The sequence below is a fragment of the Physeter macrocephalus genome, chromosome 9 (genome assembly GCF_002837175.3).
Source record: "Physeter macrocephalus isolate SW-GA chromosome 9, ASM283717v5, whole genome shotgun sequence".
Classification (NCBI taxonomy): Eukaryota; Metazoa; Chordata; class Mammalia; order Artiodactyla; family Physeteridae; genus Physeter; species Physeter macrocephalus.
The window spans coordinates 96,582,763-96,607,969 of record NC_041222.1 but is presented as its reverse complement, the minus strand read 5'-3'; the positions used below and the strand labels follow the sequence as shown (position 1 = coordinate 96,607,969).

Genomic DNA, 25,207 nt, shown 5'->3' with positions numbered 1-25,207 from the left:
CATTAACAAATTAAGGAATAAAAACCATATGATCATCTCAATAGATGCAGAAAAAGCTTTTGACAAAATTCAACACGCATTTATGAAAGAAGCTCTTCAGAAAATGGGCATAGAGGGAACCTACCTCAACATAATAAAGGCCATATATAACAAACCCACAGCAAGCATCATACTCAAGAGTGAAAAACTGAAAGCATTTCCACTAAGATCAGGAACAAGAGAAGGATATCCCTCTCACCACTCTTATTCAACATAGTTTTGGAAGTCCTAGCCACAGCAATCAAAGAAGAAATAAAAGGAATACAAAATTGGAAAAGAAGAAGTAAAGCTGTCACTGTCTGCTGATGACATGATACTACACACAGAAGATCCTAAAGATGCCACCAGAAGACTACTAGAACTAATCAATGAATTTGGTAAGGTTGCAGAATACAAAATTGACATGAACAGATGGAGAAATATACCATGTTCTTGGATTGGAAGAATCAATATTGTGAAAATGACTATACTACCCAAAGCAATCTACAGTTTCAATGCAAACCCTATCAAACTACCAATGGCATTCTTCACAGAATTAGAACAAAAAAATCTTACAATTCATATGGAAACACAAAAGACCCCGAATAGCCAAAGCAATCTTGAGAAAGAAAAATGGAGTTGGAGGAATGAGGCTCCCCCATTTCAAACTATACCGAAAAGCTACAGTAATCAAGACAGTATGGTACTGGCACAAAAACAGAAATATAGATCAATGGTACAGGATAGAATGCCCAGAGATAAACCCACACACGTATGGGCACCTAATTTACGACAAAGGAGGCAAGAACATACAATGGAGAAAAGACAGCCTCTTCAGTGCTGGGGAAACTGGACAGCTACATGCAAAAGAATGAAATTAGAACCCTACTTAACACCATACACAAAAATAAACTCCAAATGGGATTAAAGACCTAAATGTAAGACCAGACATTATAAAACTCTTAAGAGGGAAACATAGGAAGAACACTCTTAGACATAAACTACAGCAAGATTTTTTTTGGCCCACCTCCTAGAGTAACAGAAATAAAAACAAAAATAAACAAATGGGACTTAAAAGCTTTTGCACAGCAAAGGAAAGCATAAACAAGACAAAAAGACAACCCTCAAAATAGGAGAAAATATTTGCAAATGAAACAACAGACAAGGATTAATCTCTAAAATATACAAAGAGCTCATGGAGCTCAGTATCAAAAAAACAAACAATCCAGTTAAAAAATGGGTGGAAGACCTAAATAGACATTTCACCAAGGAAGACAAACAGATAGCCAAGAGGCACATGAAAAGATGCTCAACATCACTAATTATTAGAGAAATGCAAATCAAAACTACAATATATATACAATGGAATATTACTCAGCCATAAAAAGAAACGAAATTGAGTTATTTGTAATGAGGTGGATGGACCTGAGAGTCTGTCATACAGAGTGAAGTACGTCAGAAAGAGAAAAACAAATACCATATGCTAACGCATGTATATGGAATGTAAAAAAAAGAAAATGTTACTGATGAACCTAGTTGCAGGGCAGGAATAAGGAGGTAGACATAGCAAATGGACTTGAGGACATGGGGTGGGAGGGCCAAGCTGGGGCAAAGTGAGAGTAGCGTCGAAATATATACACTATTGAATGTAAAATAGTTGGCTGGTGGGAAGCAGCAGCACAGCACAGGCAGACGCAATCAGTGCTTTGCGATGACCTAGAGGAGTGGGATAGGGAGGCGGGGAGGGAGGCTCAAGAGGGAGGGGATATGGGGACATGTGTATGCATATGGCTGATGCGCTTTGTTGTGCAACCGAAACTAACACAGTACTGTGAAGCAATTATACTCCAATAAAGATCTATTAAAAAAAAAAAAAGAAATCCCTGAAAAATTAATGAATTGCAGGTAAATGTGGGGTCAATTTTAGAAGGAAAGAAAAATGCTGTCAATACAAAGAGAAAACAGTAGTAACCCCAACCAGCTTTCCAGTTGCACTCAAGGACTACTCAATAAAATGGTGTATTTTCCCATTTGGGAAGGAGAAATGCTCACATCAACACCAACTTTATACACTAAAGATTAATTTACTTTAAAACTCAGCTTATCTTGAGTAATTTATAAACAACAACAACAACAAAACCCAAAAAGAAAAATCAAATATAGAAGAGCTCACTTTAAAATGAACATTTAGGGTAGTAAATCATATGAACAACTTATTTTCAAATAAGAAAAAACTCTACTCTTAAAAATGCTTATTGGATAGGTATCCCCCGCTTTTCGAAAGTTTGCTTTTCATTACTTCGTTATGTAGGTTAGACTTATGTTAGTACCTGTTTTCAATAACTGAAAGAAATTCGAAGAGGATTTTCACTTTTATAAAAAAGGGCAAAAAGTGAACAGTGTTCAGCGATGGTTCTGCAGCAAGCTGTTACAGAGGAAGCACACTCCGAGCAGTGAGAGCGCCTCCTTCCCAGGAACCACACTCAGCACCTCAGCATCCAGCTGCCATAGCTTTGAACTGCATCTGTGAGCATCTGTGCTTTATCTCAATGTATGTTGTGCATCAGTTAGCAAGATGTGTCCTAAGGTAACTGCTTCTTCGCTTTACACCATTTCAGCTTACGGAAGGTTTCACAGACATGCTTTGCTTTCAGAGAGCGGGGGAACCCTATATACCAAAAGTGAATTGACTTCAATAATTCTTTTAAGTTCACCCCACTTGCGCTGAAACATTAAAAGGACAACAACACAAACTGCTTTCACGTATATTTCTTACAGCTGGAAATAAAATCTGTGAATAAAATGAATGGAAGAAACTTTAGGCATTGACCAGTACTTACCCTAGCCCCAAAGCCAAAACATGGGAAAGGAAGAGAGATGGAATGAACACCTTAAGAAATTCTGCAGAGAAAATCCCCCCTTTCTTCATGGCTCCACTTTTTCTCATGCTTAAGGAAACGGAACGTTTAGGGTGCCTGAAGTGGAACTCCCTGGGGGAAGAAATGCAGAGGCAGGTGTCAGAAATGCATTTGCTGAAAATATCTCGGGAATTAGCAGGCCCACACTACATGCACTGTGTCCACTGCACAGAACCATGTACTGACTTACTTAGGTGGAATGTTTTCAGGTCTACTGGACCAGTCGGACACCCAGTCTACACTTTTCTTCAAAGCATCCACTTCTTTCTCTCCTTCTGCAACTTCTTCTTCTGACTGTAAAGGAGAATTCACATTTTAAAAAAGGAGAAAAGGAAGACTGATCCTTCCTACTACAGAAGACAAATCTAGACAGAAAATATACAAAAATCATAAGCTTGTGCATCAATAATTTTTATGTAAGAAAGATGTCATTTTTCCAAAAAGGCTGACAAAATGATCCAAGATCAGAAGAAATGCAAATCAAAACTACAATGAGGTATCACCTCACGCCAGTCAGAATGGCCATCATCAAAAAATTTACAAACAATAAATGCTGGAGAGGGTGTGGAGAAAAGGGAACCCTCTTGCACTGTTGGTGGGACTGTAAACTGATACAGCCACTATGGAGAACAGTATGGAGGTTCCTTAAAAAACTAAAAATAGAACTACCATAAGACCCAGAAATCCCACTGCTGGACATATACCCTGAGAAAACCATAATTCAAAAAGAGACAAGTACCACAATGTTCACTGTAGCACTATTTACAATAGCCAGGATATGGAACCAACCTAAACGTCCATTGACAGATGAATGGATAAAGATGTGGCACATATATACAATGGAATATTACTCAGCCATAAAAAGAAACGAAATTGAGTTATTTGTAATGAGGTGGATGGACCTGAGAGTCTGTCATACAGAGTGAAGTACGTCAGAAAGAGAAAAACAAATACCATATGCTAACGCATGTATATGGAATGTAAAAAAAAGAAAATGTTACTGATGAACCTAGTTGCAGGGCAGGAATAAGGAGGTAGACATAGCAAATGGACTTGAGGACATGGGGTGGGAGGGCCAAGCTGGGGCAAAGTGAGAGTAGCGTCGAAATATATACACTATTGAATGTAAAATAGTTGGCTGGTGGGAAGCAGCAGCACAGCACAGGCAGACGCAATCAGTGCTTTGCGATGACCTAGAGGAGTGGGATAGGGAGGCGGGGAGGGAGGCTCAAGAGGGAGGGGATATGGGGACATGTGTATGCATATGGCTGATGCGCTTTGTTGTGCAACCGAAACTAACACAGTACTGTGAAGCAATTATACTCCAATAAAGATCTATTAAAAAAAAAAAAAGAAATCCCTGAAAAATTAATGAATTGCAGGTAAATGTGGGGTCAATTTTAGAAGGAAAGAAAAATGCTGTCAATACAAAGAGAAAACAGTAGTAACCCCAACCAGCTTTCCAGTTGCACTCAAGGACTACTCAATAAAATGGTGTATTTTCCCATTTGGGAAGGAGAAATGCTCACATCAACACCAACTTTATACACTAAAGATTAATTTACTTTAAAACTCAGCTTATCTTGAGTAATTTATAAACAACAACAACAACAAAACCCAAAAAGAAAAATCAAATATAGAAGAGCTCACTTTAAAATGAACATTTAGGGTAGTAAATCATATGAACAACTTATTTTCAAATAAGAAAAAACTCTACTCTTAAAAATGCTTATTGGATAGGTATCCCCCGCTTTTCGAAAGTTTGCTTTTCATTACTTCGTTATGTAGGTTAGACTTATGTTAGTACCTGTTTTCAATAACTGAAAGAAATTCGAAGAGGATTTTCACTTTTATAAAAAAGGGCAAAAAGTGAACAGTGTTCAGCGATGGTTCTGCAGCAAGCTGTTACAGAGGAAGCACACTCCGAGCAGTGAGAGCGCCTCCTTCCCAGGAACCACACTCAGCACCTCAGCATCCAGCTGCCATAGCTTTGAACTGCATCTGTGAGCATCTGTGCTTTATCTCAATGTATGTTGTGCATCAGTTAGCAAGATGTGTCCTAAGGTAACTGCTTCTTCGCTTTACACCATTTCAGCTTACGGAAGGTTTCACAGACATGCTTTGCTTTCAGAGAGCGGGGGAACCCTATATACCAAAAGTGAATTGACTTCAATAATTCTTTTAAGTTCACCCCACTTGCGCTGAAACATTAAAAGGACAACAACACAAACTGCTTTCACGTATATTTCTTACAGCTGGAAATAAAATCTGTGAATAAAATGAATGGAAGAAACTTTAGGCATTGACCAGTACTTACCCTAGCCCCAAAGCCAAAACATGGGAAAGGAAGAGAGATGGAATGAACACCTTAAGAAATTCTGCAGAGAAAATCCCCCCTTTCTTCATGGCTCCACTTTTTCTCATGCTTAAGGAAACGGAACGTTTAGGGTGCCTGAAGTGGAACTCCCTGGGGGAAGAAATGCAGAGGCAGGTGTCAGAAATGCATTTGCTGAAAATATCTCGGGAATTAGCAGGCCCACACTACATGCACTGTGTCCACTGCACAGAACCATGTACTGACTTACTTAGGTGGAATGTTTTCAGGTCTACTGGACCAGTCGGACACCCAGTCTACACTTTTCTTCAAAGCATCCACTTCTTTCTCTCCTTCTGCAACTTCTTCTTCTGACTGTAAAGGAGAATTCACATTTTAAAAAAGGAGAAAAGGAAGACTGATCCTTCCTACTACAGAAGACAAATCTAGACAGAAAATATACAAAAATCATAAGCTTGTGCATCAATAATTTTTATGTAAGAAAGATGTCATTTTTCCAAAAAGGCTGACAAAATGATCCAAGATCAGAGTATTTAATATCTTAAAAAAAACTTCAGGGGCTTCCCTGGTGGCGCAGTGGTTGAGAGTCCGCCTGCCGATGCAGAGGACACGGGTTCGTGCCCCGGTCCAGGAGGATACCACATGTCGCTGAGCGGCTAGGCCCGTGAGCCATGGCCGCTGAGCCTGCGCGTCCGGAGCCTGTGCTCCGCAACGGGAGAGGCCACAACAGTGAGAGGCCCGCGTACCGCAAAAAAAAAAAAAAAAAAACTTGAGTGAGTTTCACTGTTATGTCTAAACACAGAATATGAACCTGAGATTTGAATTATTCCTCCATTAAAAAAAAAAAGAATATGAATCTGAAAAAAGTATATTTGCGGATATAGTGTAACTAAAGTGTGGAAAACATTGATAATCGTTGAATCTGGGTGATACGTGTATGAAGGGCCATTGTAATGTCCTCTTTACTTCTGTATGCATTCAAAATTTTTCATAATTAAAAACAAAGGGGAACATCAAAAAGTATATGCTAACAAATATAAAGTAATGAGAAAATAAATAACTGGGAGTTGGGCTGAGGAAGTAAACAATTTATAATAACTTAAAGTAACTAGTATTTATTAAGCATTTATCAAGAAACAAGCATCAGTCTAAGCACTTTACATGCATTAACCTTTACCTTACAACAATCCTGTAAACAAAAGGAACTATTACTATTCCATTCTACAGATGAGGAATCCGAGACATAAATTAAGTGACTGCCCAAGTTTCTATAAGCGGTAAGTAGCAGGGCCAGTATTCAAACCCAGGCAAATGGTCTCTATAGCCTCCACTCTTAGGCATTAGGTTTTACCCTAGAAGGAGATTTTTAGACAAATTGCTATCCAAACATTTTCCAAGGTTTACTCAAAACTACTTAAGCCAAAAGTTTTTTGTTTTTGTTTTTTTTTTGTGGTACGCGAGCCTCTCACTGTTGTGGCCTCTACCGTTGTGGAGCACAGGCTCCGGACGTGCAGGCCCAGCGGCCATGGTTCACGGGCTCAGCCGCTTCGCGGCATGTGGGATCTTCCCAGACCGGGGCACGAGCCCGTGTCCCCTGCATCGGCAGGTGGACTCTCAACCACTGTGCCACCAGGGAAGCCCAAGCCAAAAGTTTTAAGAGTAATTTATTTAACACAGAGTAAGAACTGGACATCTCTCACATCAAATAAATTTAAAAAGTCCTTTTCCTTGCTAATGATAATAACCTAAAATTTCAGGCTAAGAACAATCAAAATTTCCAATAGCTTCTCTTTCCACAGACCCCACAGGGAAGAGAAATTCCTAAAAAAATGACACAGCATTATTTATTCAGTTTTAAAGAATGTAATGCTATGACTTCAAACCAAAGGGTCTCAAAGCTAATAATTATTTTGATTTGTTATTTTGTTTGGATAGAATTCAAACTTTCATTCTTTTTTGTAGGTAGTTATGAAAATTCTCTATGAAACAGCTGCTCCAGGAAGGTAGCTTCAGAGAATCTCTAGATATAGATGGTCCCTTTTGCTATCAAACAGAAAGTAAAATCCCTGTGGATTTTTGCTCCTCTGGTACTATCATTCTTATTTAGTTCTGCTGGACTTGGCAAATACCATTGAATGACATAATGTAGCCTTTAGGATTAAGCTTGTTCCACTGAGTATTGAGATTACTCAGAATCATGAGTTGGCTCTCTGGAGTAATCTGAAAACACCCTAAATCAAAAACGATAAATTGTTACAATTTACTTATAGATCAGCCTGTGCCACACAATACCTCATTCAACACACTGCAGGTCACTTCTGTTCAGTTTCCAACATTGGTCTTAAATATCGCTTCTACAACTGCTCAAAGATTTAAGTTTAAATGTGTGAACAAGCTAGTATTTCATACTTTCCAAAAGAATGAAAATATAATAAGATTTTATTCTAATTTTTTAAAGATGATGATCTTTGGGCTATTATTTTAAAAAAACCAAAAACTTCCCAGATCAGTTTAGAATGCTTACCTTAAGAATAAGGACTGTAAGCTCTCCTCATTCACTACTACCCTGTGCTTCCTTTTATTAATCTTAAATTTGCCAGCTTTAGGCTTTATAAATTGCCTTCTGATTCTTGGAATTTCACAATATGGTAAAAATGCACTTAGTCTAATGAAGTAATATTCATGCCTTTATCCAAATCAATAACCCTCGCTCCACACCTACATCTATTCAGACAGAAGATTCTGATCATTTCGGCCTATTACCATGGGCAGTCCCTTACCTTCTAATCACTTACATTTTCCTTCTCTGGCCCACCTCAAGCTCTCTTAGGTCTCTAAATGTGGATATTAAACTACATAGCACAGAGCAGATAAACCACAGTTTTACAGGAAGGAAAAGGAAGACATTTTCAGTTTGTATCATCTTCCAATGACACCCGACTCTGTGCTGGCCTATTTGGTCCCAGAAACACACTGAAAAACGTCTCTGAGAGAAAATCTATCGTCTATTTTCTGCTACAAAACTGACTCTTGAGGACCATCATCCTAAAAGTCCAGTTTGAACAACTTTTTCCTAAATGCATTACACCTTAGGCTTCCTTGTACCACGACTCACCAGACATGTTTTAGTTCATTCTCACGACCTTGTGAGCTCTTCTGAAATCAATCCCATTCATCGACTTATTTTAGTAGAACAGGGGCCACAGGCCCAGACAGCCCTGGTTTCAGTCCTGACTCTATCACTTACTTGCTTTTGATCTTAGGTAAGTAACTTAATTAAGACAAAGCTTCATTTTTTTCCAATTCATTCATGGGCATTATGTCACCTCTTTCACTGGACTGAGAACATTACAGTGGGAAAAAATTAAAAAAAAAAAAAATTTCGCACCTGGAATATATCTAGTAAATATTAGCTCCTTTCCTTCCTCCTCCTAAAAAAGCTAAAAATGTCATATATTCCTCATGTAGACAATCTAAAAAATTCAATAAGAGCAAGTACCATTAAGTCCTTTATTAACTGTTTTTAACTGTTTCCTAACCCTAAGCTTCCTTCTAATTCATGAAAAAAAAATCCACCTTCCCAAACCCTAAAGTAACTAATTTTTGAATTATCATTTCTTCAATTAAAAACAAGCAATGTAATAGGCTTTTTGAAAGTTCAAGTATATTATTCCTATTGATTTCTCTCTTACTAAAAGTCTTACTCTAAAGGATATAATGTTTTTCTTATAGGAGTTAGATTGCTTTTTCAAAAACGTAACCTGGTTTAAATGGACTGATCTGGACTTCCCTGGTGGCTCAGTGGTTAAGAATCTGCCTGCCAATGCAGGGGACACAGGTTTGAGCCCTGGCCCGGGAAGATCCCACATGACGCAGAGCAACTAAGCCTGTGCGCCACAACTACTGAGCCTGCGTTCTAGAGCCCACGAGCCACAACTACTGAGCCCACATGCCGCAACTACTGAAGTCCGCCAGGGGACACAGGTTTGAGCCCTGGTCCAGGAAGATCCCACATGCCACGGAGCAACTAAGCCTGTGTGCCACAACTACTGAGCCTGCGTCCTAGAGCCCACGAGCCACAACTACTGAGCCCACATGCCGCAACTACTGAAGTCCGCGTGCCTAGAGCCCGTGCTCCACAACAAGAGAAGCCACCACAATGAGAAGCCCACGCACCACAATGAAGAGTAGCCCCCGCTCGCCACAACCAGAGAAAGCCCGCTCGCAGCAACAAAGACCCAGCACAGTCAAAAATAAATAAATAAATAAATAAACTGATCTGACTGTTACTATCATTTACCCAAGGCTTGATGATAACCAGTGCTCTCTTAGGTACTTATTTCTGAATAGGGATCACACTAGCAATCCTATCGTAATCTGACACAGAGAGCAAAATCTTCCCTTTTCTCTCCCAAATTTCACAAATTCCTTGGGAATTCTAGGATGGATACAGTCCGCTCTACAATTCCACTTAAAATTCAATTCTCAGGTGAGCCTAATTGTACACGTGCCATCCCATGAGCCGGGACAGCTCTTCTCTGTGGTTTTTAGTTATTAGGTAGATTATTAGGGGAGAAAGGTATGTGTGGAAGGGTAGGGAGGTCTAAGGTCAAATAGGCTTGGGAAACACAGCCGGGGCTCAGCATCTGTGGGTCACACATTGTGAATATGGAGGGCTGACTGCACTACTCCAGTTTATATAATGGACTTGAGCAGCCTCGGATTGTGATATTGGAGGGGGTGGGGGGCGTCTTGGAACCAATCCCCTGAGGATACCGAGGAATGACTGTACTTGGTTTAAGTCAACAGATTTCTTTACGTCAGGAATTGTCAAGAGCCTTTAATATGCTACTGTGCACTGTGACTACTGGAGTGGGAGGGTCAGCGAGCCCAGAGGCTGCAGTATTTCCCGCTTATTTGACTTCAGAACTATTTTATGGACCGTCCCATTAAGCAAATGTTCCTCAAAACACATTTTGGGAAATGCTACTCCGGATTTTCAACTTGTCTGTACAAAAGGCAATATGATGGAGACATCTTCCTCAGGAAAGACTGCAGCAAAGAATTAATTTCATTTCTCCATCTTGGGATTCCTTAGTACACTTTTTTCCCATGGAAACTTTATATTATATTCTCCTCTTTATTAGCTATAGCTTACTGCACATGACAAAACTGACAGACGTAAGTGAGCAATTCCACAATTCCAGTCAGCCAACTTCCTATGTGACAGCCTTGCTACTACAAGTTTCTCTACAGTATAAAGTTCATCATAAAATAAATTAGTATTCCGTCCCATAGAGTTTCTAGGTTTCAGAAAACAGCACAAATAAAGCACAGTCAACGCAGGGAGAAAGTGTGCAGCTTCCTAAACAGAAAGAATACTGGGTAGAACCAAGGTAACATGCAAAATATTTCCAGTGCAAAGGGAGCCAGGACACTGCACAGTGAGAACTCCACAAAACAAAGATTTTGTTAGCATTCATTCAAACATTCATTCAACATATATTCTTCAAGTACCTTAACATGGGAGAAAAAAACAATGCCTCCTGTTCTCAAGAATTTACACTCTTGGGCTTCCCTGGTGGCTCAGTGGTTAAGAATCTGCCTGCCAATGCAGAGGACACGGGTTCGAGCCCTGGTCCGGGAAGATCCCACATGCCGCAGGGCAACTAAGCCCATGCGCCACAACTCCTGAGCCTGCGCTCTAGAGCCCGCGAGCCACAACTCCTGAGCCCACGTGCCACAACTACTGAAGCCCGCATGCCTAGAGCCCGTACGGGCTCCACAACAAGAGAAGCCACTGCAATGAGAAGCCCGCGCACCACAACGAAGAGTAGCCCTTGCTCACCACAACTAGAGAAGGCCCAGGCACAGCAGTGAAGACCCAACACAGCCAAAAATAAATAAAAAAAATAAATTTATTTTTAAAAAAAGAACTTGCACTCTGACACTTGCAGGTGATCTGACACATCAATAAAGTCAAGGGCTGGCTATGAACATTCTAAATCATTAATGACAATTATTTATTTATCCCAAGTTTTACAATAAAAACCTTTGTAGCTTTCAATACTATATCCATCTATATTTCCAACAATGTCAACTCCTAGTGAAACTTTATTTAACTTCTTTACCTTAAGGAATCCTGCATAATTTGGGTGAATTTTGTCTCTAGCTTGATTTGATTTCAGACGCAAAAAAGTTTTCACACCTGGTTCTACAACAACCTTCCATCTCATTTATAAGACATGTGCCTCAGTTTTCTATTTATAAACTCAAGAAACTAGCCTGGAATACTGTAATGACACATTATAGACAAGAATTTCCCAATTCTTTTAGACCCAAAATTCTTAGTTGTAAAGGAGCACCACGACAACCACAGTAGCATAAATTCCAACATCAGAAACTGCATAACTTAAAATGGCTTCAAAGTATTTTTCTAAAATTTTTATTGGAGTATAGTTGATTTAAAATGTTGTGAATGTTGTGTTAGTTTCAGGTGTACAGCAAAATGAATCAGTTATACATAAACATGTATCCACTCTTTTTAGATTCTTTTCCCATATAGGTCATTGTAGACTACTGAGAAGAGTTCCTTGGGCTCTACAGTAGGTCCTTATTAGTTACCTATTTTATATATAGTTGTGTGTATATGTCAATCCCAGTCTCCCAATTTATCCCTCCCTCCCTTTCCCCCCGGTAACCATAAGTTTGTTTTCTACATCTGTGACTCTATTTCTGTTCTGTAAATAAGTTCATTTATACCATTTTTTAAGATTCCACAAATAAACAATATCATATGATATCTGTCTTTCTCTGACTTACTTCATTCAGTATGACAATGTCTAGGTCCATCTACGTTGCTACAAATGACATTATTTCATTCTTTTTTATGGCTGAGTAATATTCCATTGTTCAAACTATTTTTTAAAGTCTTCATAGTCTTTACTGTATTTCAGCAAAACAGACTTAGAGATTTGCATTTTTCCTAATTATCTAATGCAAATCGGAAAAATAAACAAACATACACACACACCTGAGAGCTATGGTCCCTGCTGGTGTGCATTTCCACATCAAACATGATCTGCCCATCTTCTTGTGGGGAAGGGCTAGAAGAGAAAGACACATTTATAGCCATTAGTTTTCATTCTCATTTTGTCAAATAAATTAGCCTCTACTGGAAATTAGAAAATTAAAAGTTATAGTGGTATGTCTTTGAAAAAGCAGCAAATCAGAAAGTACACCATAACCCCATGTAAGAAAAAATGAAATTGAGCACCCTTACTTCCAAATGTTCTAGAATTTTTCAGTGGTGATAAATTCCTTTGCAATGATAAATCTGCAACGGAAATACTACCTAAAGACACAAGACTGTCACATTTTCTTATTTTTACTCTTTTTCCAATAAATGTAAAATGATCTTCAAATTCAGAGACTCTAGTTTGGGGTTCTTTTTCTCAAAGTTCTTTCATCGTTAAACAATTCACCAGCTATTCTCAAAGTGTGAAAGCAGCTCTTAATGACTCTTTCAAAGGGTCTTTGAGGTTAAAATTGTTTTCATAATACTATCAGGATTTATTTGCCTTTTTCATTCTCATTTTGCCATGCGTGTACAGTGAAAATTTCCAAAGGCTAAATTATGTGTAATAGCACAACAGAAAGAATGTAAAAGCAGGTGAGAATCCAGCTGTTTTCTATTAAGCCAGATATTAAAGAGATTTGCATAAATGTAAGACAATGCCACTATTCTTACAAATTTTTTTGGTTATGGAAAACAGATAATTTTTGTTTAAAAAAGTTACTCATGTTAACATGTAATAGGCTTATTGTTGAATGAATACATATTTTTTTAATGTTCTCAGTTTTAATTTCTAATATAGTAAATATCAAAATATATAACCCACATAAACAAAAGATCTTTGGGGTCCCCAATAGTTATTACGAGTGTAAAGGAGTACTGAGACCAAACCGTTTGAGAGCCACTATTTTACTTATTTTTGAAATACTGACTTTGAGATATTTCAGAGTGAATTATAGAAACTTATAGCAAGTGATAACCTTTAACAAGTACAAGATATATTCCCAGAACTATAAAAATTTACAGACAAATTTTTAGACAAAGATACATGGTCACAAGCTGTACTTGATACAAGAGATGAATACAACGTGCTAAGTGCTATTCTGAGCTTTATCAATGATTCCTTGTGTAACCACAGCGAGTCACTAGATCTTTCACTACACACCCCACCTCCCCAAATGTAAACTCAAGTGGGCATGAAGGATGCTCCAGGCTGAACTTGTTCAAAGGAATAGATATTAACTATCAACGCTGTCAAGAGCATGTGTATAATGGTAATATATAGAGATGCTGGTGAAACTGACTGGAAAGTAAGTAAGATCACCGGTCTCTGAGTATTATAACTGATGTAGGAGATTCTTAAATGGGGGAAGGAAAAGTGAAAAACTGGTTCCATACCAAACCACCATATTATTGTATTTAGAAAATTTTTGTCTTGAACGAGAAATCTCAGGGTATAGCACAGGAACCAAGTAGAACGAGGGACTCTTGTCCTCAGTGTACTGTTATTATGCTCATAACACTGTTGGATTCACAGCCAGAGATCAAGTTAAGGACCAGCCTTACAGAGCCATGACCAGGTCAAGGCAGCCGAATGACCAAGTCAAAAATCCAAGAGAAGCACAGCTCTACTTTACACTCTTCTTACCACTGGCACCAAGCTCACTTAGACAAATACTCAACATTTCACTGGTAGACTGACCCATTTGGGATGCATTATTATCCTGGCTCATGTTAGGATCAGCTGGGGAGCTTTTAAAAGTTTCTCATGTCTTGACAACAGAACGAGATTCTCTAGGGATGGGGTCTGTGCACTGGTATTTTTAAAAGCTCCCTGGGGGAATATAGTGCGTAGGTTGGAAACTCCTACAATAGGCTGGAGCACAAAGCAAAACACATAGGGGGCCTCTTCTAACAACCACCACAGTGACAAAAATATACCGACGGAATAATTTTTAAATTTTTAAATATGTATGAAAATATACATAAATTAGCTTGGGGACGAATAGCCAACAATTCTAAAACATTTCCGCCTACAAGAAGCACTGCTTAACAACCTCAAATCTAGAGATGCTGGCAATTCAGATGACATGAACTGTGAAGACATTCGTAAACGTTCAAGTGTTAGATATCCCAGGAGAGCACTACTGAGCTAGAGTTCTAGGCCTCCCCTGAGACGTGACCAGTGACCCAGAGCCTGAAGATGTGTAAGCGGAGAGCAGGAAAGTGTCCAAGTGCACCCGCCACATCTCGATTTACATGTTCAGAAACCTAAGTGAAACATGATCACGGCAAGATGAATTCGTATTTGATCACAAGTATAACTGCAACCAGAAATGACATAAGGTGACCAGAAGGCCGGGCAGGTGATCTTATCTCTGCTCAATGACAGCACCAAGTGAACAGCAGGTTAAGGGACTCACCAGTACTTGAACATATAATAAAAGGCTTATCAACAAGCCCATAAGCAGCAGAAAACTTCAGAAAACCCATCCGTGAGTCTCACAACATACATGTAACATAATATAAACGTGATTCTCAAAAACAGACTAATGTCGTAGCTCCCAGAATTGGTGGCAAAGCTGCTCAGAGAAGAGCCATCTGCTCTGCTTCTGCTCATGACAAGAGCCATCCTGGCTCTTCAGAAGCACAGGGACACGTGAGTGATGTGACTGGGAGGTGGCGTGCCAGAGAGCCGTCAGACCAGTCCTCTGCGGCCTCGGTAACATCAGTGGATCGTAAGTCATGCAGGCACTTCGAACATGATTTAACTCTTGATTCTCCTTTTCTACTTTTTCTGGTAAGAAATAATATGTACCACACACACAATTTTTACCAAGTATAAAAATCTGAAAGAAGAAAAATGGCCATCATTCCATCCCCTAGAGAGAATCACTGTTTACATTTTTAGATGTCCCCTTAGTCTATTTCCCGTGTATCTGCATTTTCTACATGGCCAATAACAGTGAACTCTTAATTAGCCAGAAGATCATCCAGTACCCCAGAATGCTAATACTATGGCTGTCACTGGTCTAAGAATGTTCAATATGCCACTATGTCATGTAATACCTAGTCCCTGTGGAAAAAAGAGAAGCTTGTACTGAAAAATAAACTAACAACTCAGTTTCACTCTCCTCATATGTGTCTGTATTCTTAACTCTTTCACCATATGCAGTCCTTAATTGAAGAATGTCTCCCCAAGCCAAATATAGAAAAACGAGGTCTGAAACAAAACTTCCTCTGAGCTCTAAGGAAATGCAATGGCCGCCTTCAAAATTAACTATCTTTACAGACCTTAGTTGGTGCTTCCACCGTGCAAATACTGCTATACAACAAGCTGAATCAACTTGTAGTTCCTGCGACTCAAACATTTCCTGAATGTCTACTATATACCAGCATCATGACTGTCAAGGGTACAGAGGAGATGAAACAGGATCTCTGCCTTTTAAAGCCTCACAATCTAAAAGGGAGGACAGAGATTACAGAGGTAACTGTATTTGAGGCAGGAAGAGAGCTGTGAAAGGACAAAGGAAAATGGGAGAAAGTTAGATTAATTCTGTTAGTAAACATTAATACCGCTGACTTTTAAACTAGTAAACATCTGAAAATGACACAATCTAAGGAAACTGACTTAATCTGAGGAAAAAGTGGGCACTCATGCCCTTGTCAATTGGCTATCTGATTTAAACACACATGCTGCAAGAAATCGGGAGTTGTAAATTCTGTCAAATGAAGATGTAAGCAATTTATTTTTTCTAGTGGGAAGTAACCTTGCAACCCATCCACTTCCAGAATTCCACCAAAACATGGATCTCACTTACCTGTCGCAGTGAGAACTGCCTCTTGAACTGCTCTGTCCGGATTCATGTTGGGCATCCAAAAGAATCTTCTCCATGTCTCCATTGTGGATAGAGGATGAGGAGGGTACGTGTTCTAGACCCCCGTTTTTCCCATTGCCATTATCACTGCCATTGCTGCTATTCATGGGGAGCTCCACCCAGGAACCTGTTGGACAAGTCAGATAACTGCAGTTAACCACAGCAGAACAGGAGTCTCTCGTGTGCACACAGCATGTGAATATGGTGAATTCAGATAAGAATTCTGGCTCGCCTCAAACCAAATGCCAAAGTATTCTGAAGAAAATAAACAAGGAGCAATAAAAGTTTGAAAATCTATATAGTTCTGTTCCTGAAGGAGCTCGTGCAATCAACCGATTTAGAAGAAGCTGGACCTCTAAAATGAGTGTCTCAGAAGATGTGTCTCTCAGCCAGTTTTCTCTCCGGTTAAAACTTAGTTTACATACAATAAATACTTTATTGAAAATTTTTAGGTTGCTTTTCAAAAAATAAACAGCTACTTTATTACCAGACAGCGTACTTAAGTTTAATATTTTAATTACATTTTTTCCACAGTCTACCTCAGCTATTTAGTTGTATCCTCTCCATCTACCTCGGCTATTTAATTGTATCCTCTCCACCTGTATTTAGAAACTTCATAAAGGTCATCTAAGTATGTTAACAACCGAGCCTTAATTAGCACAAACAACTGAGACGTTCCTGGAGAGGGAACTTAAATCCAATCATCAACATTTCAATTTGTGTGCAAGTCTGGAGCATAAAATGAATGCAGCTGGCTCTTAACTAAATCAGGTGAGAATGCTTCTTAAAAACCCTAAAAAAAAAGCTTTATCCCTATCCCACACATTAGCTTCTTCCCTTCCTTTATGCCTTACTCTTTCTACTTCTCCTTTCTCTATGCACTAAACATACCTTGCAAGCTTGCCTTTTCTCTCTTCTCTCCCACAGGTTCCCACTTTCTAGGGTTTTCATGAAGCCTCGTTGGTTTGGGGCAGAAAACCAGGCATCAGCTATGGGCAACACTGACATTGCCTCAGGCGAACAGTCAAAGAGGGTGGAGCCACAGGAAAGGATGGGGCCCTGGTAATTTGGACTGGTCTTGAAAATACTGGCTCCATGAGTTTGCTGACTACATGAAGGTCCTTTAATTCTAATAAGCATTGACAACAGTAGCCAATAAACTAACTTCGTAACAAAAAGAAAGTGGTGTGTTTTTTTTTCTAATTTCCATTCCTTACAACAAATTTTGTTTTAGAAAACATAACCAGGCAGGTTGGTGGAGCCATTTCTCTAAACTCCAAGCAGAAGTGTTAAGAGTTCTGTGGCAGAACAGTCTTCCATCCGTAAATCAGAATAACAGGTTCAAACCCTAAAATGCACTCTAAATGAGATGACCGCTAATCCAGACCCAGAAGTGAACTCAACATCACCCGTCTACAAAGGAAAAGCTCAAAGGTAGCCCTGGTTGGAAATCTGACTCTCCCACTTACTATGACTTTCTGAGCTTCAGTTTCCTCATTTGTAAAACAGAGATGATTACATAGTACCTTCCCCCCAGGGTTGCTGTGAGGATTAAATAGAGCAACACAGGTAAAGTGCCTAGTAAACAGGAGATACTCATCAATACACTAGTTAAAAGAGCTGATATTTGTAATGTACTTAGAACAGCGTTTGCTCCATAGAAGTGACGTTACCCTTTCCCTCCTTCCCCTCCAAGGTGGTCCCAGGGGCTGTCAGAGTCCCATCATCACCCCCGATTCTTTGGGACTGTACTGCCAAACGACACAACTCCATGACATCTCCATGGTCTCATTCTGTCCACACACAAAAATGGACACAGACTAGGCAGTACTCAAAATGGATGAAGAAATTCAACTAGCAAAGCTAATAAGATAGATCTAACATTGAAGCTCATTTAACTAAATACTTATGGAGTGCCTCTGGAATGCATAAGAAATACACCACGAGCGTCTCTAAATTTAGAGCTCTACAAAATATTTTAACCGAAAAGAGCAACAGAGAGAGAGGTATATGATGAACAAACTGTTTTTTTTCTACTCCCACTCTTTCTAGGACTGTCCAATTTATTCTACACCAATGGGACCAGTTCTTGTACAGAAGCCCAATGTGAAAAAAATGAAATGCTGGAGGTGCTCTGGCAGAAGCAGAACTAAGGAACCAGGAGTTCTAGATGGGTCTCCGTGGAAGCCAGTCTTCTCTAAAATACAATTAACGTTCACTTGAAGCTGCTGATCAGAGAGAAAAAAGGCTGTAACAATATCAGGTTTTCAAAACCTTGCTTTTTTTGAAGGACTTCCAAACCCATATCTAAATTCCATCTTCTACATTAAATATATGTAAGTAATCATGATGTAGGAACTTGAGGAGACTCACCCAGAAAAGCTTAGTGAAAAGGACCTGTAATTGCCTTAACACCCTGTAACGTAACTGAAGGCATCTCTACTCTAGGCAGACAATACTCATCGGGCATGTATTAGCACAGTGGCTCAGAGCACAGACTGAAGCCAGACTCTCCTTCTACCTTCTATCACGTCCAGTTGTCCCAGACTCCCCTTCTATCACATCAAATTGTCACAGCCTAGACACGTCACTTAACCTCTCTGTGTTCCAGTAACCTCTCTGTGTTCCAGTTTTCTCATCTGTAAAATAGGGATAATAACTGTCTACCGGAAGGTGATCAAAAGGTACAAACTTCCAGTCAGGAGATAAATAAGTCCTGGGGATGTAATGTACAGCATGGTGACTATAGTTAAGAACTGTATTGTAATTTTGAAAGAAAACAGAATAGATGTGAAAAGTTCTCATCATAAGAAAAAAAATTTTTCGTAACTCTGTGTGGTGATGAATGTTAACTAGACTTACTGTGGTGGTCATTTCAAAATGAATGAATAAATACATAAAATCATTACTTTGTACACCTGAAACTAATATAATGCTATATGTCACTTACATCTCAATTTAAAAAAAACACACACCAAATGGTTGCCTGCACATAGTGGAAAAAAAAAACAAAACACCACATCTACATCATAGGGTTGCTGGGAAGATGACAGGAATTAAACAACGAAAAGTTCCGAGTACATAACAAGTGCTATGTATTAGTTACTATCATAATTATACTCAGTATCTTTTAAAAACATTTCTTACTACAAAATTAATGCATTCCTTGAAAATGTAAACATCAGTACCTGAAGGAAAAAAATTGATACCTCTCCTCCCAACCTCTCATTCCTACTCCTAAAGGAAAGTACTTTTAACAGTTTCATACGTAGACTCCCAGAGAATACTTTTGTTTTTTGTGTTTTGCTTTTGTTATTACAAATAAAAACAATGAAATTGTACTGTATATATTTTTCTGTAAATAGTGTTTCTTACCTAACAACTTGTTGATGTCTTTCAATGTCAATATATATTGCCTTACTTTATTCTTTGGAACTGCACTGCATCCCATCATAAAGATATACCATGCTTTAACGATTATCCAAATGGCAATGGTTAATCATCACCCAAATGACTGTTTCTAATATTTTGTTATTACAACCAGGACTTCCATGAACATTCTGCTGGGTAATCTGGCAATACCCATTAAAAGCCTTAAAATGGTAAATTTCCTTTAACTCTTAATTCTGTTCCAGTAATATCATCTATGGAAATAATCGGTTCTGCAGAAAAAGTCAGGACATAGATATCCATTAAATGTTTACATACTTAAAGCAATTATACTCCAATAAAGAATTTTTTTAAAAAATTTAGATCTGAAAAAAAAATGTTTACACACTAGCTTTATCTTTTAAGTGGAAAAATTCAAACTTATCTTTCTCAATGGTTGAACTACACATACTTTTTTCTCATCTAGTTCATTCCTGATTTATAGCCTCAGAATTTCTTGACGTTCTAACACTACCAGTCCTCACAAGGTCCCTTTTTACTTGGAAAGGAAATAAGACATGAGGACTGTGCTGTCCAAGCAATACAATGCCAACGCAGAAAAAAAATCTCAGAGTGAATTCCCTTCCTAATAATTAAACTTTAAAATAAAAAACTGGAGGCTCTATTACATTAAAAGGCTACTTACAAACTAACAATGGTTCTCTTATGCCAGGTGGTACGTATACACACTACAGGAGCTATTTTCTAATTTAAGTCTGAGAACTGCTAAGAGGATCCAGAGATGCACGCTTCTACATTCTGTAATACAGTTCTTCGTGAAGGTTGGTCCAATAATTGTGATTGCATTCATGACTGTATGCTGTATTTACTCTGTATAATTTTATAACCACCAGTTTAATCCTCTTGCAAGGACAGTGAGGGAATGGGGGAAGGGAGAAAAGGAAAAAGAGTATTTCTCATTCTTTCCCCAACTTTTCAATTCCATGTGTAACTCATCCTAACCAGGGCTAACACATCTCATCATGTCTTATTTTCTTTCCTCAAAACATGTATTTTATTTCAAGCACCTGATGCTGGAATCCAGACTGAGAACATTCACTAACATTTTTCTAAAAAAAACAGTATTATAAGGCATTGGAGTTTCATGTGTCATAGCCTTAAAAGCTTTCTTGCCATACTGAGGAAGCAAGTACATCATAGCTGGAGATATTTAAAAAGATTTAAAAGGCTGTACTAAAAAAAAAAAAAAAAAAAAAAAAAAGGCTGCACTTCATACGTGAAACAACAAGAATTTTATTACTACCATAATTTTCCTCATATTACCTACTGAATTTTATCACATAAATGTCCAATATTCTTAAGTAACTTGATAGTTTTCTCTAGAATAAAACTATTAACTGGAAAATATCCTTTTAACTTTGGAAGTAGTTCAGATATTTGTCCACTAATTTGTAATGAAAGCGAACAGTCCCCATACAAGGATAAACTTAAAAAAAAAAATGAGAGAAAGGTTTCATTATTCCAAATATTTCAATAATTTTCTATTAAAACTTTGACCCCTAAACTAAAGATAAAATCCCAAGCCAGAGATAATCTGTACAATGAGTTCATCTCCTGTTTTTCAGAGTTGTGCAACTTTACGCAACAAACAACTTCAACTTAACGGCAATTTGGATAGTATTAGATGCCTGAATAAGTTGTTTTTCTCAGTGCCCAAAAATCACTTGAAGGAATCAATAAGGCTTCTTGTTTTGTTCAGTCCAGTGTTGTATAATGAGCTAAAAAAGAGTAAAAGGCGAGAGGAGCATAATGAAACATGGCACTTATCTGAAAGCTTTTCAGTAACATTTAAAAGCAGCTCACCCTAGCTCAAATAAAATACTTTCTATCTAGCAGATTTCCCAAAGCAACATTTTGATATCACACACAGGCTGAGCATTCTTGCACTTCTGTAAGAGCTAATACAAACATAGCAGTACCTGATTGGCCAAGGACATCAAAGACCTCAGAGGTCTGTCAAGACACGGAGGAAAACCATCACACAGAGCTCAACCCCATTTTTCTGTTACATGGTCAAAGGAAAAAAAAAAATTCCTTTGCTTTCTGTTTAGTCGGGTACACGTACTAACCAAACAGCTAACTTGTACGTATCACAGGAAAACTGGAGTACAATTAAGAAACAGTACATTAAAAAGAGATCGATAGGCAGGTCACCTCTATACATTAGGTGGCATAACACTGAGAGAATAAGAAACACACATATCAGGGGATTGTGGGCCAGTGAAAAGAAGTGTCCTGAAAGCAACACTAGATCGGGTGAAAGTAAAACCTCAGCTCTAGGACCTAGCCTGCCGTGAACTTGGACAACACACTTTACTCTAGACCTGTTTGTTTTTTCTTTTTTCTATTGAAGTAGAGTTAATTTACAATGTTGTGCTAATTCCTGCTGTAGAGCAAAGTGACTCAGTTATACACATATACCCATTCTTTTTTTCTGTATCTTTTCCATTATGGTTCATCCCAAGAGATTGGATATAGTTCCCTGTGCTATACAGTAGAACCTTGTTTTTTATCCATTCTAAATAGACCTGTTTCTCTACCAGTAAATAAAAGTGGACAGTTATCGCTAAAGTTTCTTGCCGTTCTAAAATCACATGGTTCTAAATACAGGTAATTAATTTTTAAATGCGTATTAATATGTGAAGCAAAGAACATTAAAACACACAGAAATTAATCTTAATTTACTGTGGGAAATAATATCTAAATCTTACATTCTAGAACATAAGACACTTAAAAGGTTTTAAAAGTCAACATTTAAAGAATCACCTAATCAAAAGATGGAGCAAGAAGAATAAGCAATGAAAACATCTTGTGAGGACAGGAACTCTTCCCTAAAATAACTGTTAGGCCACGCTGGAACACCTACCTCTGATGAAAGATCTTGCAGTGCCTTTATATGTCATTTAAGCAGCCAACTGATTTTTAAACGACTTCATCTGGCCATACGCTAACTGTCCCAACCACCTCTTTCAAAAGGTAAATTACAGGAAGGTTAAGGCAAGAACCTTTCCAAGACTTCCAGCGAGCTTTAAAGACAACAGGGAATCACCTTAGATACAAGATGTCTAAGCACTAGAATGTTAGCAAAAGCAACTGTAGTTGGTCGTAATTCGATACTGCCATTAACTTTCAACCGCCCCAGCGTACCAATGTATTTTTAATCCTGTTTCTGAAAATTCATTGCCCCAGACTCCGTGACCTGTGCAATCTTGGATGGTTCAAGAAGCTGTTCGTAAGCAGGTTTACAGGACACACAACCCCAATGTTAAAAAAAAAAAAAAAAATTACTTGAGCAACTCTGAAACATCTTTAAAAAAAAGTAGTATAGCCTCCTCACCCCTCCCCGTCACGTGATACAAGTAACCACTAAATTACCAAATAATTCTCCTGGCCAGCTTGTGCTAACAAAGGAACGCAACCAGAGGGCTCACATTTTGAGCCCTGGGGGAAGGCCGACCCAGTGAGGTGGGGTCAGCCGCGCTTGGCCCAAGGCCTGCCGCACACTTGACCTCCCGCCCGTCCCTCGCCCGCCCCCTCCTCTCAGTCCGCCGCCCGCGTCCATCCCCTGGCGTCCCCGCCGCACGTCCCCATCCCTGCCCACGTCCACTTGGCGGCCCGCTCCGCCCACCCTCCCACCCCGCGCCCCAAGGCCCGCCTCTCCACGCCCCGATTGGCTCCGCTCAGGGGCCCACCACAGGTGGGATCCCCTCGACCCCCTCGTCTTCCCACCCACCTACCCTGCCCAACAGCGAACCCAAGCAGCGCCCCACCCAAGACCCCAGGAGGGAGCTGAGCCAGGTCTGGAGGAAGACAGGAGCAACTCCTCCTGACAGGTGACCGGAGCTGTCAGTCATCCGCACATCCTCGGCCTTGACCAATAGGCTGCCTTCTCCTCCCGCTCCCCGCGCGGAGCTGGCAGCAGCGGCCCGAGCAGCTCCTCCTCCCCCATCCCCTTTACCGAGCCCGCCGGCCCAGCACTCACTGTTGAGGCCGGCTGGTGGGGGCAGAGACTGTTCACCTTCCTCACAGTTGTTGTTGTTGTTGTGCGGGGGCGGCGGCTGCTCTACTAAGTGAGACGACATTGTCGGGCGGCTGGAAGAGCTGCGACCGCAGCAGGACCGTCTCTGGTTCTTGGGCAGCAACACAACAAGCCGAGTCCCCCGCCCCCTTTTCTGCGCCTGCGCAGTCCCTCCCCTGGCCCTGACGTCAGGACCCGCCCCGGCCACGTGATGACAACATAACAAGCGACGGGGCGGGGCGGGGGCGTTCCCGGGCGAGCAACAGACGTGGAGACGCGGGAGTCACGCTGACGCGCGCGCCAGGAATGAATTCCTGCGTGTCGTTTGTACCGGCCGGATGGAGTGAGGTATGCGGCTGGAAGTGGGGTAGAGGATGGGGAGACGTGTGTAATGAGGAAGTGCAAGGCCCTCAGGTGCTGGAACGCAGGTCTCCGACACCTACAGGACCAACGTTTTTTTATCCAGTCCGTGAGCATTTCTTTTTTAATATCTGTAAGGACTCAGTCTGTAATAGGTGTCGTGGTGACACAAAGTAAGCAAAAGTCCCCGTGCCTCCCCGTCATAAATCTAAAATAAAGCTGGTGGAACACTGACACGCCAGTGAACAATGTAAGGCAGGCCAGACTTTTTCGTTGTTAAACAATTTTTTAAAAAAAATTAATTACAAACAACACGCAGTCATTGTAAAAAAAAGGGAAAATTTCAGGGAAACATAGAGAAGAAAATAATCACCCACATCCCATCATTTAACCCATTTCTGGGACGTGACATGGCAAGCCATGTTTCGTTTACGTGGGTGACAGTAAACTATGTTCGTAAACATATGTTCCTACTTCCTCTCTCCATGTCTTTGTCGTTTCCTTGGTTTCATTTATGTGTAGCATCTATTTTTCTCATTTGTCTTTTAACCTTGTTTCACTTTGCTGAAGTTAAAATTTTCGGGCAATGAGATATATTATTTTATATGGCTTGGGAATACCCTCACACCTTGATTTTGAATCTACTCCCTATAATTTTTTTCTAATTTTCTTATAGGTTTAATTTTTATATTTATACCCCTAATCCATCTGAAACTTATTCTTGTATGTGTAAATTGCTTAACTTCAATTCTTCCCAACTGACCCAATAGTATTTATTAATTTTTAAGTCGTCCTTTCCACCCTGATTTGAAATTGCACCCTTATCACATTCTAAATTCCCACAAAAACGGGAGTTCATTTCAGGTTTCTCTACAGTAGGTCTATTAGATAACTATTAGAGAAAGTTTGTTTAAAATTTTTCTTTGACTGTTTAATTACTCTTCAGATGAATTTTGGGGGGATAACTGACATACAAAGTTGTCTTCCATTCAGACATATCCCTCCTTATTCTATTTTTATTAAAAATTTTAAAAGGTGTTCTTTAAAAAGATCTTAAACATTTCATAAACTTTTTTTGAGTTTTAGTATAGTCTTATACTCATTTTTTAAAAAAACATAGAAAGTTTCCTTTTCTATGTTCTCAAGTAGGTAAAA

At 39.4% G+C, this 25,207-nt stretch overlaps 1 protein-coding gene and 1 long non-coding RNA gene across 3 annotated transcripts in view; both read right to left on the bottom strand.

Annotated features, from left to right (window-relative positions):
- The window catches only part of LOC129392427 (uncharacterized), a 19,227-nt gene extending 15,975 nt beyond the window's left edge, over positions 1 to 3,252 (bottom strand). The window contains exons 1-2 of the long non-coding RNA XR_008618282.1: positions 3,127 to 3,252; positions 2,859 to 3,008 (exon numbers count right to left, since the gene is read on the bottom strand). This is a non-coding gene — a long non-coding RNA (uncharacterized lncRNA). The remainder of the gene's footprint in view (positions 1 to 2,858; positions 3,009 to 3,126) is intronic.
- Positions 3,253 to 5,233: 1,981 nt separating this feature from the next.
- On the bottom strand, positions 5,234 to 23,849 carry BNIP3L (BCL2 interacting protein 3 like). Of its 2 annotated transcripts, none has more exons than XM_055087338.1 (5): positions 23,693 to 23,849; positions 16,168 to 16,351; positions 12,305 to 12,377; positions 5,522 to 5,625; positions 5,234 to 5,403 (listed from the first exon to the last, which is right to left on the bottom strand). In XM_055087338.1, the coding sequence occupies exons 1-5, from the start codon at positions 23,754 to 23,756 to the stop codon at positions 5,250 to 5,252; spliced, it is 579 nt and encodes a 192-aa protein (XP_054943313.1). In that variant the 5' UTR covers positions 23,757 to 23,849; the 3' UTR covers positions 5,234 to 5,249. The 2 variants fall into 2 exon arrangements, with proteins under 2 accessions (XP_054943313.1, XP_007127759.2); XM_007127697.4 differs by having other exon boundaries at positions 23,657 to 23,848.
- Positions 23,850 to 25,207: the final 1,358 nt, after the last annotated feature.

Coding starts and splice junctions, on each gene's coding strand:
- BNIP3L (XM_007127697.4), bottom strand. CDS start 23,756: ATGTCGTCTCACTTAGTAGAGCAGCCGCCGCCCCCGCACAACAACAAC. Junction 16,352..23,656: donor CCCACCAGCCGGCCTCAACA/GTGAGTGCTGGG, acceptor CTTGTCCAACAG/GTTCCTGGGTGGAGCTCCCC. Junction 5,626..12,304: donor GCAGGGACCATAGCTCTCAG/GTGTGTGTGTAT, acceptor TCTCCTTTACAG/TCAGAAGAAGAAGTTGCAGA.